An 18,147-nucleotide genomic window follows, 5' to 3' on the forward strand; every position below is an offset into this window, starting at 1 on the left:
GCATATCATCAGTCTGTCACCCTTCACTTATAATTCTAATAAAGTTTGAAATATTTCCAATGGAAATTAAACAAATTATGCTAAAAAAACAAATTTTCCTAAATATATAGTAAAATTTACCCCCTCCCCACGGGGAAATGTGAGATCCTGGGGCCATGAAATTCACAATTTTGGTAAAGCACCTTAAGATGCTTCCATCTATGAAGAGTATTTGATTCTACCATATCTGGGGCTCGAGAAGAACATTTTTGAAATTCAAGACAACTTGACCCCTTTTCGCCCCGCTCCAAGGCCCCTAGGGGTGGGGACTGTATAATTCACAATTTTGGCCACGGAACGTTTCTGCAAAATTTCATTGAAATCAGTACGGGGTTTTTGAGAAGAAATCAAAAGTGTTAAATTGTTTACGGACGTACGACGCATGATACCTGATGAAGGGTATTAGAGTAGGTCACCACGAGACTTTGTCTCAGGTGACCTAAAAACTGATAACATCTTTTCATAATATGAAAAGGGGAGAAGTTTTCACCTCCTGTGGATTTATCTACATCTGTGGAGAAAATGGGGAGTTGTAAATCAATTAAGCAACCATGAATAAAAGCGCAGTTAAGACTAGATCAGAATTACAAAAGTACAATTACACATGACAAACGATATTACTTATCACATGTATCACTTTGTTCTGTTGGTAGAATATGTAGATTAACATTACTTTATCTTTTTTACAATCTGAAGTGAAGTGAAATTATTCTCTGAAAAATTTAGTCAACACCTGCTTCATAAAAAAAAAACAAAAAATACCTTGTCACCAAAAATATATCATAGATTTTAAATATAGCAGCCATTGATCATATGATATTGTACTTTTTCATCCCAATGAGAACTTTTATTACTACTTTCACATCAATAGTATGTTCTGGTAAGGGAGATTAAGTAACCCTTCCTTATAACTTTCTATTCCTGACAAGCCCTTTAAGGATTATCTACTGTAGAATCATGAACAAGAAATGTTGACAAGTCAAATCGGCAGCACACTTACAATGGTCCATGTTAACAATCAATAATTAATTATCTAATAACATTATCAGTCCTTCGTAACACTTCTTTGTCTAATATCACCAAAATCCGAATTAAAGGATGGAAAGATTTTTTCATCGTGTTTTGAACCGATTCGTTTTTCACTGAGAACAGTTTCCCTGTCAGTGTCAGGTTTATTTGTAGTATTTTCATCAGAAGTTACAAAGCCTTCAGAGAAAGTCACATTTTTATTTACAGACTCAGGTTTGGTTAAGATCTGGTATGGTGAATTCTTTGTATCTAATGAACAAACATTAATATCTGTTTCACTTTTACTGCGTGGACTTTTGCCATTTTCTACCTCCTTCTGATAACCAGTGCCAACAGCAGTTGTCTCCATAGAGGAGAACTCTCCTGTGTGTGAGATCTGTAAGTGCTGGTCCGATTTTGACCTGTGTATAGGAGACAAGGAGGGAACATCCTTGTATTTATCATCTGAAGCAACTGGTTTTACACTGGTTGTCATCTCAGTAGCCTGGCCCAGCAGGATGATACTGTTCAGTATCTTAAATGTTAGCAGACTGTGAACAAAACAAAAGTTGCATTTGTCAGATATTTAAAAAAAAAACTCACTTGAATATGAAAAATGACCAAATAGTATAGAATGGAACCAAAGCTGACTCACTAGGGCTAGAGATGTAGAATAATATTCCTTCTATGTTGTGCCAATATGATACTTTGTAATTTGGTTCATATTTGCAGGGAATAAAACATTCTGTCAAAAACATTTGTTGAAAAAAGAAACTAATTGAATTTGTTTTCAAAATTGTAAGAATGATAATAAATAGGATTTGTGTTTATAAAGCCTGCCATTTAATGATGTCCTTTCCAACAGCATTAAATGAAACTCTGATACCTGCTAAATAGATCTAAAACTACAGCTGTTAAATGACACACATCCAGCAAAGAAATGTTGATCTAGAGGACATGACACTGACTTACCACAAAAACAGGAGGAATACCACAAGAATGCCAATTGTACCAGTAACCTTGAATGATTTTGTACAGATCCTCACCAGGAGACAGGCAAGTGGGAGGGGTGTAAATCCCATTCTTCTAGCCACCATGTCAGAGTAGTCTATATAGGCCTAGAGAATAATAGAGAATATACACTTAGTCTATTTAAGCATTAAGAATAAGACAGAATATACAATGCCTCTATATATGCTTGGAGAATAAAAGAGAATGCACAATAATTCCATATATGCTAACAGAACAAAATTAGAGTATACAGTCAGTATCTACAAGCCTAGAGAACAAAAGAGAGTATATGGTCAGATAGAGAATATACAGTTTGTCTACATAGGCCTAGAGAATAACAGAGAATACAATGATTCATATAGAGAATTTCTATATATAAATACATGATTCTATATAAGAATAATAGAGAATATACAATGATTAGGCCTAGAGAATAATAGAGAATATACAGTGATTCTATATAGGTCTAAAGAATAATAGAGAATATACAATGATTCTATATAGGCCTAGAGAATAATTACAGAGAATATACAATGATTCTATATAGGCCTAAAGAATAATAGAGAATATACAATGATTCTATATAGGCCTAGAGAATAATTACAGAGAATATACAATGATTCTATATAGGCCTAGAGAATAATTACAGAGAATATACAGTGATTCTATATAGGCCTAGAGAATAATAGAGAATATACAATGATTCTATATAGGTCTAGAGAATAATAGAGAATATACAATGATTCTATGTAGGTCTAGAGAATAATAGAGAATATACAATGATTCTATGTAGGTCTAGAGAATAATAGAGAATATACAATGATTCTATATAGGCCTAGAGAATAATAGAGAATACACAGTGATTCTATATAGGTCTAGAGAATAATTACAGAGAATATACAATGATCTATATAGGCCTAGAGAATAATAGAGAATATGATTCTATATAGGCCTAGAGAATAATTACAGAGAATATACAATGATTCTATATAGGTCTAGAGAATAATTACAGAGAATATACAGTGATTCTATATAGGCCTAGAGAATAATTACAGAGAATATACAATGATTCTATATAGGTCTAGAGAATAATTACAGAGAATATACAATGATTCTATATAGGCCTAGAGAATAATTACATAGAATATACAGTGATTCTATATAGGCCTAGAGAATAATTACAGAGGATACACAGTGATTCTATATAGGCCTAGAGAATATACAGAATATACAATGATTCTATATAGGCCTAGAGAATAATAGAGAATATACAATGATTCTATATAGGCCTAGAGAATAATTACAGAGAATATACGGTGATTCTATATAGGCCTAGAGAATAATAGAGAATATACAATGATTCTTAAATTGGTTTACTAACTACTTATCACAAAGAAAACAACAGGTTTTAACTGAGGGCATATTTTCAACCTATAAATCTGTAAATGCCGGCGTTCCACAAGGGTCAGTTTTAGGCCCGTTTCTATTTCTTATATATATAAATGATATTTCAGATATAGTGACCAGTGACATTAAATTATTTGCAGATGATACGTCCTTAAGTGAAATTGTTGACAATAATAATATTGAAGTTGCAAATAAAATTTATATATAGGCCTACAAAATATATATACTGAATTTCTGTAGGTCTAGATAAAGAAGATGAACCTACTGTAACTTACAATTACCATGTCAATAATAGACCTAGAGATTAAAACCTTAAGTATACTTACCCTACTTTGTCTATTGGCTATCATATCCTCAGACAGTCGAAGCTTGTATGCATAGTATATCTGTCAGAAAGAAAAAAATTGACAGCATACATTTAGTTCATTATCCGTCACAGGATATTTTCTGGGACTCACATTTGAGATTGTAAAGTAAGAGTAATCAGATTGATGAAGAAGAGTGTGTGTAATATGTACAATTGTTTGATATGATCTGATATTTTACTTCACACAGACTCTCATTTCCTACTTATACATGGAATTTTTCTTTAAATATTACATTATCGCTAATTTCTTATATTTTCATTCACTAAAATCTGGTGTTAGAAACAAGCTTTGGCATTTAAGTAAACAGAGACAGTGCTTGTGTTCCTCATAAATACACATATCCATTATGATTTCATAACATCCGAATAGGAAAATATCAATTATTCAAAGAGACCTTCATGATTAATACACAGGAAACTCTCGCCCACGCCCCTAACATAGGTACTACTCACATCAGCGGACATTTCATTGAACTTGAGAATGAAGGCATGTTTGACCCAGTCCACCATTAATTCTGCACACAGTACTATGACAACATCAGGAATGATCACCCATATATGTTCTGTCAACAGAGAAAATATCTGTTTCACAAAACACCTCAGAAATCACAGCTGTATTTCAGCCTATTTCGAACATTGCTTTGTTACAATATATATTGAATCTTTGTGTCAACTACTATGAATTTCGATTGAGAACCACATTCAAGCTCCCACTAAATCTTTAACTTTCCCATCATCATATAAAGATTCTGAAGCTGTGACCTTGACCTGGAATATATATCTCTGACCTTCAGCAGGTCTCCAAACTATTTAATGCTAGTTTGAATCCCTCTTGTTAGGGAATTAATACCCAAATGGTTTGCATGATTTACATTGTCTCCATTGTGGAAGCTATACAAGTCACATTATTAGTGTCAGATAAAGGTAATTTCCTTGTAAGATTGTTATTGCCTTGAGAGCAACAATTAAGTTGTTTGTTTTAACCCCATCAGGGTCACAACACTTTTTATTATACCTTCCAGTTAAATTATTGTAACAGGAATCATTACTTATTTCAATGCCTCTAGCTGCTAGGATTTGAACCAGGATCCTTGGCTTACTAGTCTGACACTGATAAAGCGCTAAATAAAAGTTCTCTCTGGTCGAGCATTATATCAGAATTACTATTTTACCAGGACTACATTATGACAAAGTTAATCCAGAATTTGACAATAATGGAAAGCATTTATTGTATGTATGATTGACTCCTGTATGCACTTTAAAGGCAAAATATGTAACTGCAGTTGTGCACATCACATGGAATGAAAATGCCTGCATATCTCCAGTCAAGAGTACAAACTGGAGTCTTTATCAGTTCAGCTGTCATTACATGTATGTATTTGTGGTAAAAAAGATATCCTCACCTACATTCCAGGAGAACTCTGTCATGTTACGTATGAAGACGACAGCCAGCAGTATGGTGTAGTGGAAACGTTCCTTTACATCACTACATGAGATGTGGTACAGAAGTTCTTTGTCTATCTTCCTAAACAAACTACCTTTGATTTCTACAAACTGTAATATCAAAAACAAACCATTTTACCTTGGTAAAAATCTATTGTGATGAATACAGATTGTTTCTAATTCAAGGATGAAAATTACTTCAAATACCAAGGTATATTCAAATTTACAACAAAAAAGCAGTATTCCACTTCCGATACACCTACCAACCAGTACCACCAACAGGACATTGGACTCCTCCACCCTTTTGTACTTTTCCAAAAAAAAAAGTTAAAAAAAAAATGAAAATTGCATGGCCCTTGTGTTACCAGAGAAATACATTTCACAAACCACTGTAAAATCATGTTTTCTTGGAACTCAAATTTTGTTGTTTTCCAAAAATACATTTTTGTTGGCACTTTATATTGTGAATGAATGTCACTCACAAAATACATTAAACTATAGTCCATGTCACCTTTATCAGCTTATTATTTGATATATAAATTTATGGATTAAGAGTACCTACAAATTAAATGGAAAGAAATCCACCACAAAAAGTAAAGATTCTACAGTATATCATTGTATAGCCAGTAATTTTCATGTGCCAAAAATTATTGTGATTTTCTGTTAAAATGAACAAATTATATCTTTATGAATTAAAATTTTGCAATCTGGATGTGAAAGGACATGTAATACAACTGTGTCACATTATGTCAAGGATTAAATTTCTGTGGTCACATTAATGTACCATGAAATAATGAAAATATTATCCCCGTGAAAATAACCGGTTGTACTATACAAGACATTACAGTGAACCATTTATCATCATGTAAACCAACATCAAATCTTCTATTTTTCTTTTTTCTGGTGTAGATCCACATACTGTAAACATATATTACTTGGTGCAATCATATTTTAGCATGTTATCATTTTTTGGCAAATTAACACAATAATGTGCATCCACAAATATTGCTACACAGACCATGTAAAGGAAACACAGTTACTGACATACTTTCAGTGGGAAAAGTGCTAAAATTACTGCTACAATATATATATTTACAGTAATACAGATAGATGTGTGACACTTAAGTGGTAAAATACAGAATCAACACACTCTGTTATACTTACATTGTTTGACATCATAATAGTGAGAAGAGCTTTATTGTGAGAGTTGAAGGCAACATTGAGCACCGTAGCTTGGAACAGGATTAACAGACAATGGATGACTTAAACAGTTAGGGTTTTATAATATATACAAGTGTAGAATTCTATAATAGTAAACTATTTACTGAGGATGTAGCACTTAGGGTGCCATGACACAATTAATTGATGAATTTGATTTTAAAACATATTTCAAGAACTTAAACTGACACAGGTGCCATATTGGTGATACAAAGAATACCAAGTCAAAATAACCATGTAGGACTTGTTACTATATCAACATATGCTATAGAATCATCTTAACTTTATTAGGTATATATAATCAATGATATGATGATTCACTCTCACTTCTGTTAATCTCTTTACTTAAATGATATCAGTTCGAACTGAAGCTGACTTAAGTTGTCAGGGTGTGACACAGGTTGAAATAAGAACATCACAGAGTTACGGTCATGTGACTAGGACACCTAGCCATAAGGATACTGACATACAAGATGGCCAACAGAAGGTGGGGTAGAACACCAAAATGTTGGCGTTTCTTGTCCCGAGGCTCCATAGCTGTCCAGTACAGTGCGTCCAAGATGTCCTGGCCAAAGCTGGAGAACATACGGTCAGCCATCTATAAAAGGATAACAAGAGGTCCAATGAGCCTGCAGTGCTTACCTGGTATACATTATTGTATATATATTTAAATATATAAAAGCCAAATATCATGCCTCTAGGCTTTTTAGATCATGAGAAGAAGACATTTAAAGGTTTTAACAAATTTGACCCCTGTGACCTTGAATATAAGTCAAGGTCATTTCTTTTCGCACTCTGCGTTGGGCTTCATCCTAGTAACATACCAGTCAAATATCATGCCACTGGGCCTATTACTTTATGAGAAGAAGTTGTTAAAATGTTTTGAATATAAGTCATTTCTTTTCTTAGTCTTTGTCAGGATTTATCCTCAGAACATACCAGCCAAATATCAAAACATTTGATCAGGACAATGGACGGACAATGGATGCCATGCCATGGCATTAGCTTACTTGGCCCTTTGAGCCAGGTGAACTAAAAATGACCTAAATCAATACTGAAATTTTACATTTCTAAGAAATGTTGATTAAAAGTTAACAGTTATGGAAGATAATTTATAAACAATAACTTACATTTACAATTCACTTTAAGAACCTTACTAATTATTAAAAGGGAGGTCTACCATCTGCAAACAGACAACTCTTGCATATACACAAAGGGAGATAACTCTATCATAACTTATTAAAGGGTAAAATCTTAAGTAAAATAATTATAATATGTATCATGTGGATAATGTGAAATGATTATATACATGACCATAAATAATCTTACATCAAGCATATTGAAGAAGACGTAGAGTTTCACAATGGCCTGTCCTCGTACAAGATGATACATCATAGACGTGTCGATGTAATTGATGATGAAAAATGAGGCTAGTAATATGATGCCCTTCAATATATCACAAATTTGAGCTGGTTCTAAAAACCTGGGAGACCTGAAAATGTGAGCAAAAATTTATAAATTGTACAAATGTAGATTTATACGGAAGACATCATCTAAATAAAAAGTTAAGTTGTATGTCATTTTTCCATTCATCATGTGATTATTGTATTACTGTTACCATGAACAGGAAAAACATTGGACGTAAACAATTTGAAGACAGCTACAGGCTGAATTGTTGGGAATATCAAGTATGTTGATAAGATGACTTCAATCAACCAACCAATACACAGACAGGGAAAATGATAAAAAGTATAGGTGATAATTTTATTATTCAAGGACAGGGAGTTTTCCCCCATCTTACTGACTAATTTACTTGATTTTTCTGTGTCTGAGTAAAGCAGCTTGAACTCTGTGTTAGCCTTACTTTGGCATGAAGAAACCACAGGGATGTGTAATGATCTTCAACAAGGCAAGGACAATTCTCAGTGGCAAGAATGTAAATAGAAACAAGAAAGCATCCACCAGCTGGAAAAATCCAAACACGATAAACTGCAAAAGAAAAACAAGAAAATGATGTTTTCATACATTTTGGTTATAACACCTTTTGATTTATTTAAAATTACACAAAATCTCAAATAAAAATCTGATAGGATCTACAAGTACTGTATGTAAGAAAGGTGTGTAAACAAACAAAAGATATAATTAAATTTTACGCAATATAGTCTACAATTGATTAATGAATGCAAAGTTTACTCTGCATATTTATTTTCCTTTATAGTGATATCCTACACTGACGTAGATCAAGAATGGCCCTATTTCTGTCCAACACCTTTTTTCACAACCATCACCAGATAAAAGAAATTCACCAAAGTTATGTGATATCAATGTTTGGCTACGGTGCTACATGTGTCCGATATATAAGATATGTCACAGGTAAACTGAAGTGAGAGTCGAGATCGAGTTGTAATGGAATAGTGAAATGATAGCAGAGATCATTCGAGTCTTAAGTCCAAAGGATTACACCAATTATTTCATATTTTATTATTAAGAGTAAATAATATATACATTGTAATTGCAGGTTACAGCACACAGTATTCCAATTCCCATGAGACCGGTATTAAGAACAGGTGGACAGTTGAAGGCTACATCTATAAATTGGTATAAAGAACAGGTGGACTGTCGAAGGCTACACCTATACATTGGTATAAAGAAACCTATACATTGGTATAAAGAACAGGTGGACAGTTGAAGGCTACACTATACATTGGTATACATTGGTATTGGTATTAAGAACAGGTTGACAGTTGAAGGCTACACCTATACATTGGTATAAAGAACAGGTGGACAGTTGAAGGCTACACCTATACATTGGTATAAAGAACAGGTGGACTGTCGAAGGCTACACCTATACATTGGTATAAAGAACAGGTGGACAGTTGAAGGCTACACCTATACATTGGTATAAAGAACAGGGGGACTGTCGAAGGCTACACCTATACATTGGTATAAAGAACAGGTTGACTGTCGAAGGCTACACCTATACATTGGTATAAAGAACAGGTGGACTGTCGAAGGCTACACCTATACATTGGTATAAAGAACAGGTGGACTGTCGAAGGCTACACCTATACATTGGTATAAAGAACAGGTGGACTGTTGAAGGCTACACCTATACATTGGTATAAAGAACAGGTGGACTGTTGAAGGCTACACCTATACATTGGTATAAAGAACAGGTGGACAGTTGAAGGCTACACCTATACATTGGTATAAAGAACAGGTGGACTGTCGAAGGCTACACCTATACATTGGTATAAAGAACAGGTGGACTGTCGAAGGCTACACCTATACATTGGTATAAAGAACAGGTGGACTGTCGAAGGCTACACCTATACATTGGTATAAAGAACAGGTGGACAGTTGAAGGCTACACCTATACATTGGTATAAAGAACAGGTGGACTGTCGAAGGCTACACCTATACATTGGTATAAAGAACAGGTGGACAGTTGAAGGCTACACCTATACATTGGTATTAAGAAAGAACAGGTGGGACTGTGAAGGCTACACCTATACATTGGTATAAAGAACAGGTGGACTGTCGAAGGCTACACCTATACATTGGTATAAAGAACAGGTGGACTGTCGAAGGCTACACCTATACATTGGTATAAAGAACAGGTGGACTGTCGAAGGCTACACCTATACATTGGTATATTGGTATAAAGAAGAACAGGTGGACTGAAGGCTACACCTATACATTGGTATAAAGAACAGGTGGACAGTTGAAGGCTACACCTATACATTGGTATAAAGAACAGGTGGACTGTCGAAGGCTACACCTATACATTGGTATAAAGAACAGGTGGACTGTTGAAGGCTACACCTATACATTGGTATAAAGAACAGGTGGACAGTTGAAGGCTACACCTATACATTGGTATAAAGAACAGGTGGACAGTTGAAGGCTACACCTATACATTGGTATAAAGAACAGGTGGACTGTCGAAGGCTACACCTATACATTGGTATAAAGAACAGGTGGACTGTCGAAGGCTACACCTATACATTGGTATAAAGAACAGGTGGACTGTCGAAGGCTACACCTATACATTGGTATAAAGAACAGGTGGACTGTCGAAGGCTACACCTATACATTGGTATAAAGAACAGGTTGACTGTCAAAGGCTACACCTATACATTGGTATAAAGAACAGGTGGATTGTCAAAGGCTACACCTATACATTGGTATAAAGAACAGGTGGACTGTTGAAGGCTACATCTATACATTGGTATAAAGAACAGGTGGACAGCTGAAGGCTACACCTATACATTGGTATAAAGAACAGGTGGACTGTCGAAGGCTACACCTATACATTGGTATAAAGAACAGGTGGACTGTCGAAGGCTACACCTATACATTGGTATAAAGAACAGGTCAAAGGAAGGTATACATTGGTTGAAGTTGAAGGCTACATCTATAAATTGGTATAAAGAACAGGTGGACTGTCAAAGGCTACACCTATACATTGGTATAAAGAACAGGTGGACTGTCGAAGGCTACACCTATACATTGGTATAAAGAACAGGTGGACTGTCGAAGGCTACACCTATACATTGGTATAAAGAACAGGTGGACTGTCGAAGGCTACACCTATACATTGGTATAAAGAACAGGTGGACTGTCGAAGGCTACACCTATACATTGGTATAAAGAACAGGTGGACTGTCGAAGGCTACACCTATACATTGGGCTACACCTATACATTGGTATAAAGAACATTGGTATAAAGACAGGTGGACTGTCGAAGGCTACACCTATACATTGGTATAAAGAACAGGTGGACTGTTGAAGGCTACACCTATACATTGGTATAAATAACAGGTGGACTGTTGAAGGCTACACCTATACATTGGTATGGTATAAAGCTACACCTATACATTGGTATAAAGAACAGGTGGGAAGGCTACACCTATACATTGGTATAAAGAACAGGTGGACTGTCGAAGGCTACACCTATACATTGGTATAAAGAACAGGTGGACTGTCGAAGGCTACACCTATACATTGGTATAAAGAACAGGTGGACTGTCGAAGGCTACACCTATACATTGCTATTAAGAACAGGTTGACAGTTGAAGGCTACACCTATACATTGGTATAAAGAACAGGTGGACTGTCGAAGGCTACACCTACGCATTGGTATAAAGAACAGGTGGACTGTCGAAGGCTACACCTATACATTGGTATAAAGAACAGTGGTTGACAGTTGAAGGCTACACCTATACATTGGTATAAAGAACAGGTGGACAGTTGAAGGCTACACCTATACATTGGTATTAAGAACAGGTTGACTGTCAAAGGCTACACCTATACATTGGTATAAAGAACAGGTGGATTGTCAAAGGCTACACCTATACATCGGTATAAAGAACAGGTGGACTGTCGAAGGAAGGCTACACCTATACATTGGTATATAGAACAGTCGGACTGTCGAAGGCTACACCTATACATTGGTATAAAGAACAGGTGGACTGTCGAAGGCTACACCTATACATTGGTATAAAGAACAGGTGGACAGTGGAAGGCTACACCTATACATTGGTTATAAAGAACAGGTGGACTGTCGAAGGCTACACCTATACATTGGTATAAAGAACAGGTGGACTGTTGAAGGCTACACCTATACATTGGTATAAAGAACAGGTGGACAGTTGAAGGCTACACCTATACATTGGTATAAAGAACAGGTGGACTGTTGAAGGCTACACCTATACATTGGTATAAAGAACAGGTGGACTGTCGAAGGCTACACCTATACATTGGTATAAAGAACAGGTGGACTGTCGAAGGCTACATCTATACATTGGTATAAAGAACAGGTTGACAGTTGAAGGCTACACCTATACATTGGTATAAAGAACAGGTGGACAGTTGAAGGCTACACCTATACATTGGTATAAATAACAGGTGGACTGTTGAAGGCTACACCTATACATTGGTATAAAGAACAGGTGGACAGTTGAAGGCTACACCTATACATTGGTATAAAGAACAGGTGGACTGTTGAAGGCTACACCTATACATTGGTATAAAGAACAGGTGGACTGTCAAAGGCTACATCTATACATTGGTATAAAGAACAGGTTGACAGTTGAAAGCTACACCTATACATTGGTATAAAGAACAGGTGGACAGTTGAAGGCTACACCTATACATTGGTATAAATAACAGGTGGACTGTTGAAGGCTACACCTATACATTGGTATAAAGAACAGGTGGACAGTTGAAGGCTACACCTATACATTGGTATAAAGAACATGTGGACTGTTGAAGGCTACACCTATACATTGGTATATAGAACAGTCGGACTGTCGAAGGCTACACCTATATATTGGTATAAAGAACAGGTGGACTGTCGAAGGCTACACCTATACATTGGTATAAAGAACAGGTGGACAGTAGAAGGCTACACCTATACATTGGTATAAAGAACAGGTGGACAGTTGAAGGCTACACCTATACATTGGTATAAAGAACAGGTGGACTGTCGAAGGCTACACCTATACATTGGTATAAAGAACATGTGGACTGCCGAAGGCTACACCTATACATTGGTATATAGAACAGGGGGACTGTCGAAGGCTACACCTATACATTGGTATAAAGAACAGGGGGACTGTCGAAGGCTACACCTATACATTGGTATAAAGAACAGGTGGACTGTTGAAGGCTACACCTATACATTGGTATAAAGAACAGGTGGACTGTCGAAGGCTACATCTATACATTGGTATTAAGAACATGTTGACAGTTGAAGGCTACACCTATACATTGGTATTAAGAACAGGTTGACAGTTGAAGGCTACACCTATACATTGGTATTAAGAACAGGTTGACAGCTGAAGGCTACACTTATACATTGGTATAAATAACAGGTGGACTGTCGAAGGCTACACCTATACATTGGTATAAAGAACAGGTGGACTGTCGAAGGCTACACCTATACATTGGTATAAAGAACAGGGGGACTGTCGAAGGCTACACCTATACATTGGTATAAAGAACAGGTGGACTGTTGAAGGCTACACCTATACATTGGTATATAGAACAGTCGGACTGTCGAAGGCTACACCTATACATTGGTATAAAGAACAGGTGGACTGTCGAAGGCTACACCTATACATTGGTATAAAGAACAGGTGGACAGTTGAAGGCTACATCTATACATTGGTATAAAGAACAGGTGGACTGTCGAAGGCTACACCTATACATTGGTTATAAAGAACAGGTGGACTGTCGAAGGCTACATCTATACATTGGTATAAAGAACAGGTTGACAGTTGAAGGCTACACCTATACATTGGTATAAAGAACAGGTGGACAGTTGAAGGCTACACCTATACATTGGTATAAATAACAGGTGGACTGTTGAAGGCTACACCTATACATTGGTATAAAGAACAGGTGGACTGTCGAAGGCTACACCTATACATTGGTATAAAGAACAGGTGGACTGTCGAAGGCTACATCTATACATTGGTATAAAGAACAGGTGGACTGTCGAAGGCTACACCTATACATTGGTATAAAGAACAGGTGGACTGTTGAAGGCTACACCTATACATTGGTATAAAGAACAGGTGGACAGTTGAAGGCTACACCTATAAATTGGTATAAAGAACAGTTGGACTATCAAAGGCTACACCTATACATTGGTATAAAGAACAGGTGGACAGTTGAAGGCTACACCTATACATTGGTATAAAGAACAAGTGGACTGTTGAAGGCTACACCTATACATTGGTATAAAGAACAGGTGGACAGTTGAAGGCTACACCTATACATTGGTATAAAGAACAGGGGGACTGTCGAAGGCTACATCTATAAATTGGTATAAAGAACAGGTGGACTGTCGAAGGCTACACCTATACATTGGTATAAAGAACAGGGGGACTGTCGAAGGCTACACCTATACATTGGTATAAAGAACAGGTTGACTGTCAAAGGCTACACCTATACATTGGTATAAAGAACAGGTGGACTGTCGAAGGCTACACCTATACATTGGTATAAAGAACAGGTGGACAGTTGAAGGCTACACCTATACATTGGTATTAAGAACAGGTTGACAGTTGAAGGCTACACCTATACATTGGTATAAAGAACAGGTGGACAGTTGAAGGCTACACCTGTACATTGGTATAAATAACAGGTGGACTGTTGAAGGCTACACCTATACATTGGTATAAAGAACAGGTGGACAGTTGAAGGCTACACCTATACATTGGTATAAAGACACCTATACATTGGTATAAAGAACAGGTGGACTGTCAAAGGCTACATCTATACATTGGTATAAAGAACAGGTTGACAGTTGAAAGCTACACCTATACATTGGTATAAAGAACAGGTGGACAGTTGAAGGCTACACCTATACATTGGTATAAATAACAGGTGGACTGTTGAAGGCTACACCTATACATTGGTATAAAGAACAGGTGGACAGTTGAAGGCTACACCTATACATTGGTATAAAGAACATGTGGACTGTTGAAGGCTACACCTATACATTGGTATATAGAACAGTCGGACTGTCGAAGGCTACACCTATATATTGGTATAAAGAACAGGTGGACTGTCGAAGGCTACACCTATACATTGGTATAAAGAACAGGTGGACAGTAGAAGGCTACACCTATACATTGGTATAAAGAACAGGTGGACAGTTGAAGGCTACACCTATACATTGGTATAAAGAACAGGTGGACTGTCGAAGGCTACACCTATACATTGGTATAAAGAACATGTGGACTGCCGAAGGCTACACCTATACATTGGTATATAGAACAGTCGGACTGTCGAAGGCTACACCTATACATTGGTATAAAGAACAGGGGGACTGTCGAAGGCTACACTTATACATTGGTATAAAGAACAGGTGGACTGTTGAAGGCTACACCTATACATTGGTATATAGAACAGTCGGACTGTCGAAGGCTACACCTATACATTGGTATAAAGAACAGGTGGACTGTCGAAGGCTACACCTATACATTGGTATATAGAACAGTCGGACTGTCGAAGGCTACACCTATACATTGGTATAAAGAACAGTCGGACTGTCGAAGGCTACACCTATACATTGGTATAAAGAACAGGTGGACTGTCGAAGGCTACACCTATACATTGGTATATAGAACAGGTCGGACTGTCGAAGGCTACACCTATACATTGGTATAAAGAACAGGTGGACAGTAGAAGGCTACACCTATACATTGGTATAAAGAACAGGTGGACAGTTGAAGGCTACACCTATACATTGGTATAAAGAACAGGTGGACTGTCGAAGGCTACACCTATACATTGGTATAAAGAACATGTGGACTGCCGAAGGCTACACCTATACATTGGTATATAGAACAGTCGGACTGTCGAAGGCTACACCTATACATTGGTATAAAGAACAGGGGGACTGTCGAAGGCTACACTTATACATTGGTATAAAGAACAGGTGGACTGTTGAAGGCTACACCTATACATTGGTATATAGAACAGTCGGACTGTCGAAGGCTACACCTATACATTGGTATAAAGAACAGGTGGACTGTCGAAGGCTACACCTATACATTGGTATATAGAACAGTCGGACTGTCGAAGGCTACACCTATACATTGGTATAAAGAACAGTCGGACTGTCGAAGGCTACACCTATACATTGGTATAAAGAACAGGTGGACTGTCGAAGGCTACACCTATACATTGGTATATAGAACAGTCGGACTGTCGAAGGCTACACCTATACATTGGTATAAAGAACAGGTGGACTGTCACTATGGTGCAATGGCTTCTTCCATATTTGGTTTTGTTGTCAACATTTAGAATTTGAATCTTTCCAAAATATAACTTTTTTGAGTTATGTGCAAAATTCAAACTATTTTTTCCATTTCACATGAGATTTATGAAACTCACCTCGTAATTTAATTTACGTTCCCCTAAAGTTTTATTAAAACTTTGTATACATGTTTCATAAAATTTCAAATGAAGTGAAAATTCATTTAGATGCAATATTTATTACATCCTTAATATCATTACCAGTGAATTATTTTAAACCAGTTCATCTGGTTCTACCTTTTCTAGTTCTCTTGGAGTTTTCATGAATGTGTAGACTCTCTGGCGCCGCTCAGTAAACTTTTCCTTGTCTCGTTCCAACATGTATCCTCTTGTCAGTTCTGAGATCACATACCCAAATACAGACAGTTCTGGAAATAAGAGGATTTCAACACACGTTCCTGAATCTAGATATGTTGTTTTAAGATTTGAAGTACATACATCATTTACATTGGTGTATCCAACTCTGTGTGATGCGGGCTGAGTTTGCTGTTTCTCATCCTACTGGTAATATTTTCACTTCCGTGTTATGTGGACAGAGTGTACTGTATCTCATCCTGCCAGTGTAATGTATCTCATTTTCACTTCTGTGTTATGTGGACAGAGTGTATTGTATTTCAATTCATGGGTACTATTTTCACTTCTGTGTTATGTGGACAGAGTGTACTGTATCTCATCCTGCCAGTGTAATGGATCTCATTTTCACTTCTGAGGACTGTGTGTATTGTATCTCATTTACCGGTAATATTTTCACTTCAGTGTGATGTGGACAGAGTACAGTATCTCATCAGGTGAGTGCAATGCATTACATTTTCACTTCTGTGTGATGTAGACAGAGTGTACTGTGTCTCAACCCTTGGGTAATATTTTCGCTTTTGCGTGATGTGGACAGAGTGTACAGTATCTCATCTGGTGTGTAATATTTTCACTTCTGTGTGATATGGACAGTGTTAGGTATTTCAACCTGTGAGTTTTAATTTAGTTAAGAATGAGGCTTTGTAATTCGCTAAACCTCAAAAATATAAATCAGAGGATTGAGATTGAGATGCCCACATTACACAGATTGTTTTTCTCCTACATTTCAAATCGCAATATAAACGAAATTTTGGTACTACATACAACGCCCCAGCATAAATGACTATGATACGCTCACATTATGTGGTATAACAGATGGCATTATCGAAATGTCATATGTTTATGCCACTTAAAGTGATGACACGTTTTTGCACGTGTCAGCTTATATTTATTTATTTTCTTTGGAGAAAGACATAAGCTTAATAAGTAAACATGGGAATACATCATATTCCTTCAACATCCCATAAGACCTGATGTAATCGACTGTCCTATATCATGTTTTTAAAAAGATAAAGGAAGCTGATCATGATGTGGTGGCATCCACTGGAAAAATTGGTGGATGAGCGAACAAGTTGATAATTTCACAATTAAATTGCAAGTCTATCTTTATGAAGCCGTAACCTTCAAACACCGGTAACATTATAGTTTTATCAACTCGCAAGACGCGATATTGCACAGCTGACATTACATGTCATCGTTCGATTAGCTTACTTTCGGATTTCTTTGGAGCATGTGCTTCCTCTTGTTTCAATCTGTCTGTTACACCTTCCTTGCTCGCCAAATTCTCGATTTTTGAGGCACTTGTACTCATTGCAGTAGTAGACAGCTCCGGAGTCGCGTACAGGAAAGGCAATAAAACTAATCATCACAATAGTCTCAGTGTTGAATGCGCTTAAGGATAGACAATATAAAATCCAAACGTTCTTATGTCTAGCATACACTTTATGCGTTTTCGTTCTTTTTTGACA

The 18,147-nt window shown here is 36.6% G+C and overlaps 1 protein-coding gene across 1 annotated transcript; it reads right to left on the minus strand.

Moving 5' to 3' along the window:
* Nucleotides 1–844: 844 nt before the first annotated feature.
* Nucleotides 845–17,990, minus strand: LOC132543790 (transmembrane anterior posterior transformation protein 1 homolog). Its single transcript, XM_060207318.1, has 11 exons — nucleotides 17,891–17,990; nucleotides 16,565–16,695; nucleotides 8,358–8,482; nucleotides 7,823–7,985; nucleotides 6,956–7,091; nucleotides 6,440–6,537; nucleotides 5,236–5,386; nucleotides 4,286–4,395; nucleotides 3,792–3,851; nucleotides 2,020–2,165; nucleotides 845–1,598 (listed from the first exon to the last, which is right to left on the minus strand). The coding sequence occupies exons 1-11, from the start codon at nucleotides 17,988–17,990 to the stop codon at nucleotides 1,085–1,087; spliced, it is 1,734 nt and encodes a 577-aa protein (XP_060063301.1). The 3' UTR covers nucleotides 845–1,084.
* Nucleotides 17,991–18,147: the final 157 nt, after the last annotated feature.

Source organism: Ylistrum balloti, unplaced genomic scaffold (genome assembly GCF_031769215.1).
Source record: "Ylistrum balloti isolate Yb309-2 unplaced genomic scaffold, AGI_CSIRO_Ybal_v1 Utg369584, whole genome shotgun sequence".
NCBI classification, from domain to species: Eukaryota; Metazoa; Mollusca; class Bivalvia; order Pectinida; family Pectinidae; genus Ylistrum; species Ylistrum balloti.

Coding starts and splice junctions, on each gene's coding strand:
- LOC132543790 (XM_060207318.1), bottom strand. CDS start 17,990: ATGAGTACAAGTGCCTCAAAAATCGAGAATTTGGCGAGCAAGGAAGGT. Junction 7,092..7,822: donor TCTTCTTCAATATGCTTGAT/GTAAGATTATTT, acceptor ATCCTTTTATAG/ATGGCTGACCGTATGTTCTC. Junction 2,166..3,791: donor TAGCCAATAGACAAAGTAGG/GTAAGTATACTT, acceptor ATTATTCTCTAG/GCCTATATAGACTACTCTGA.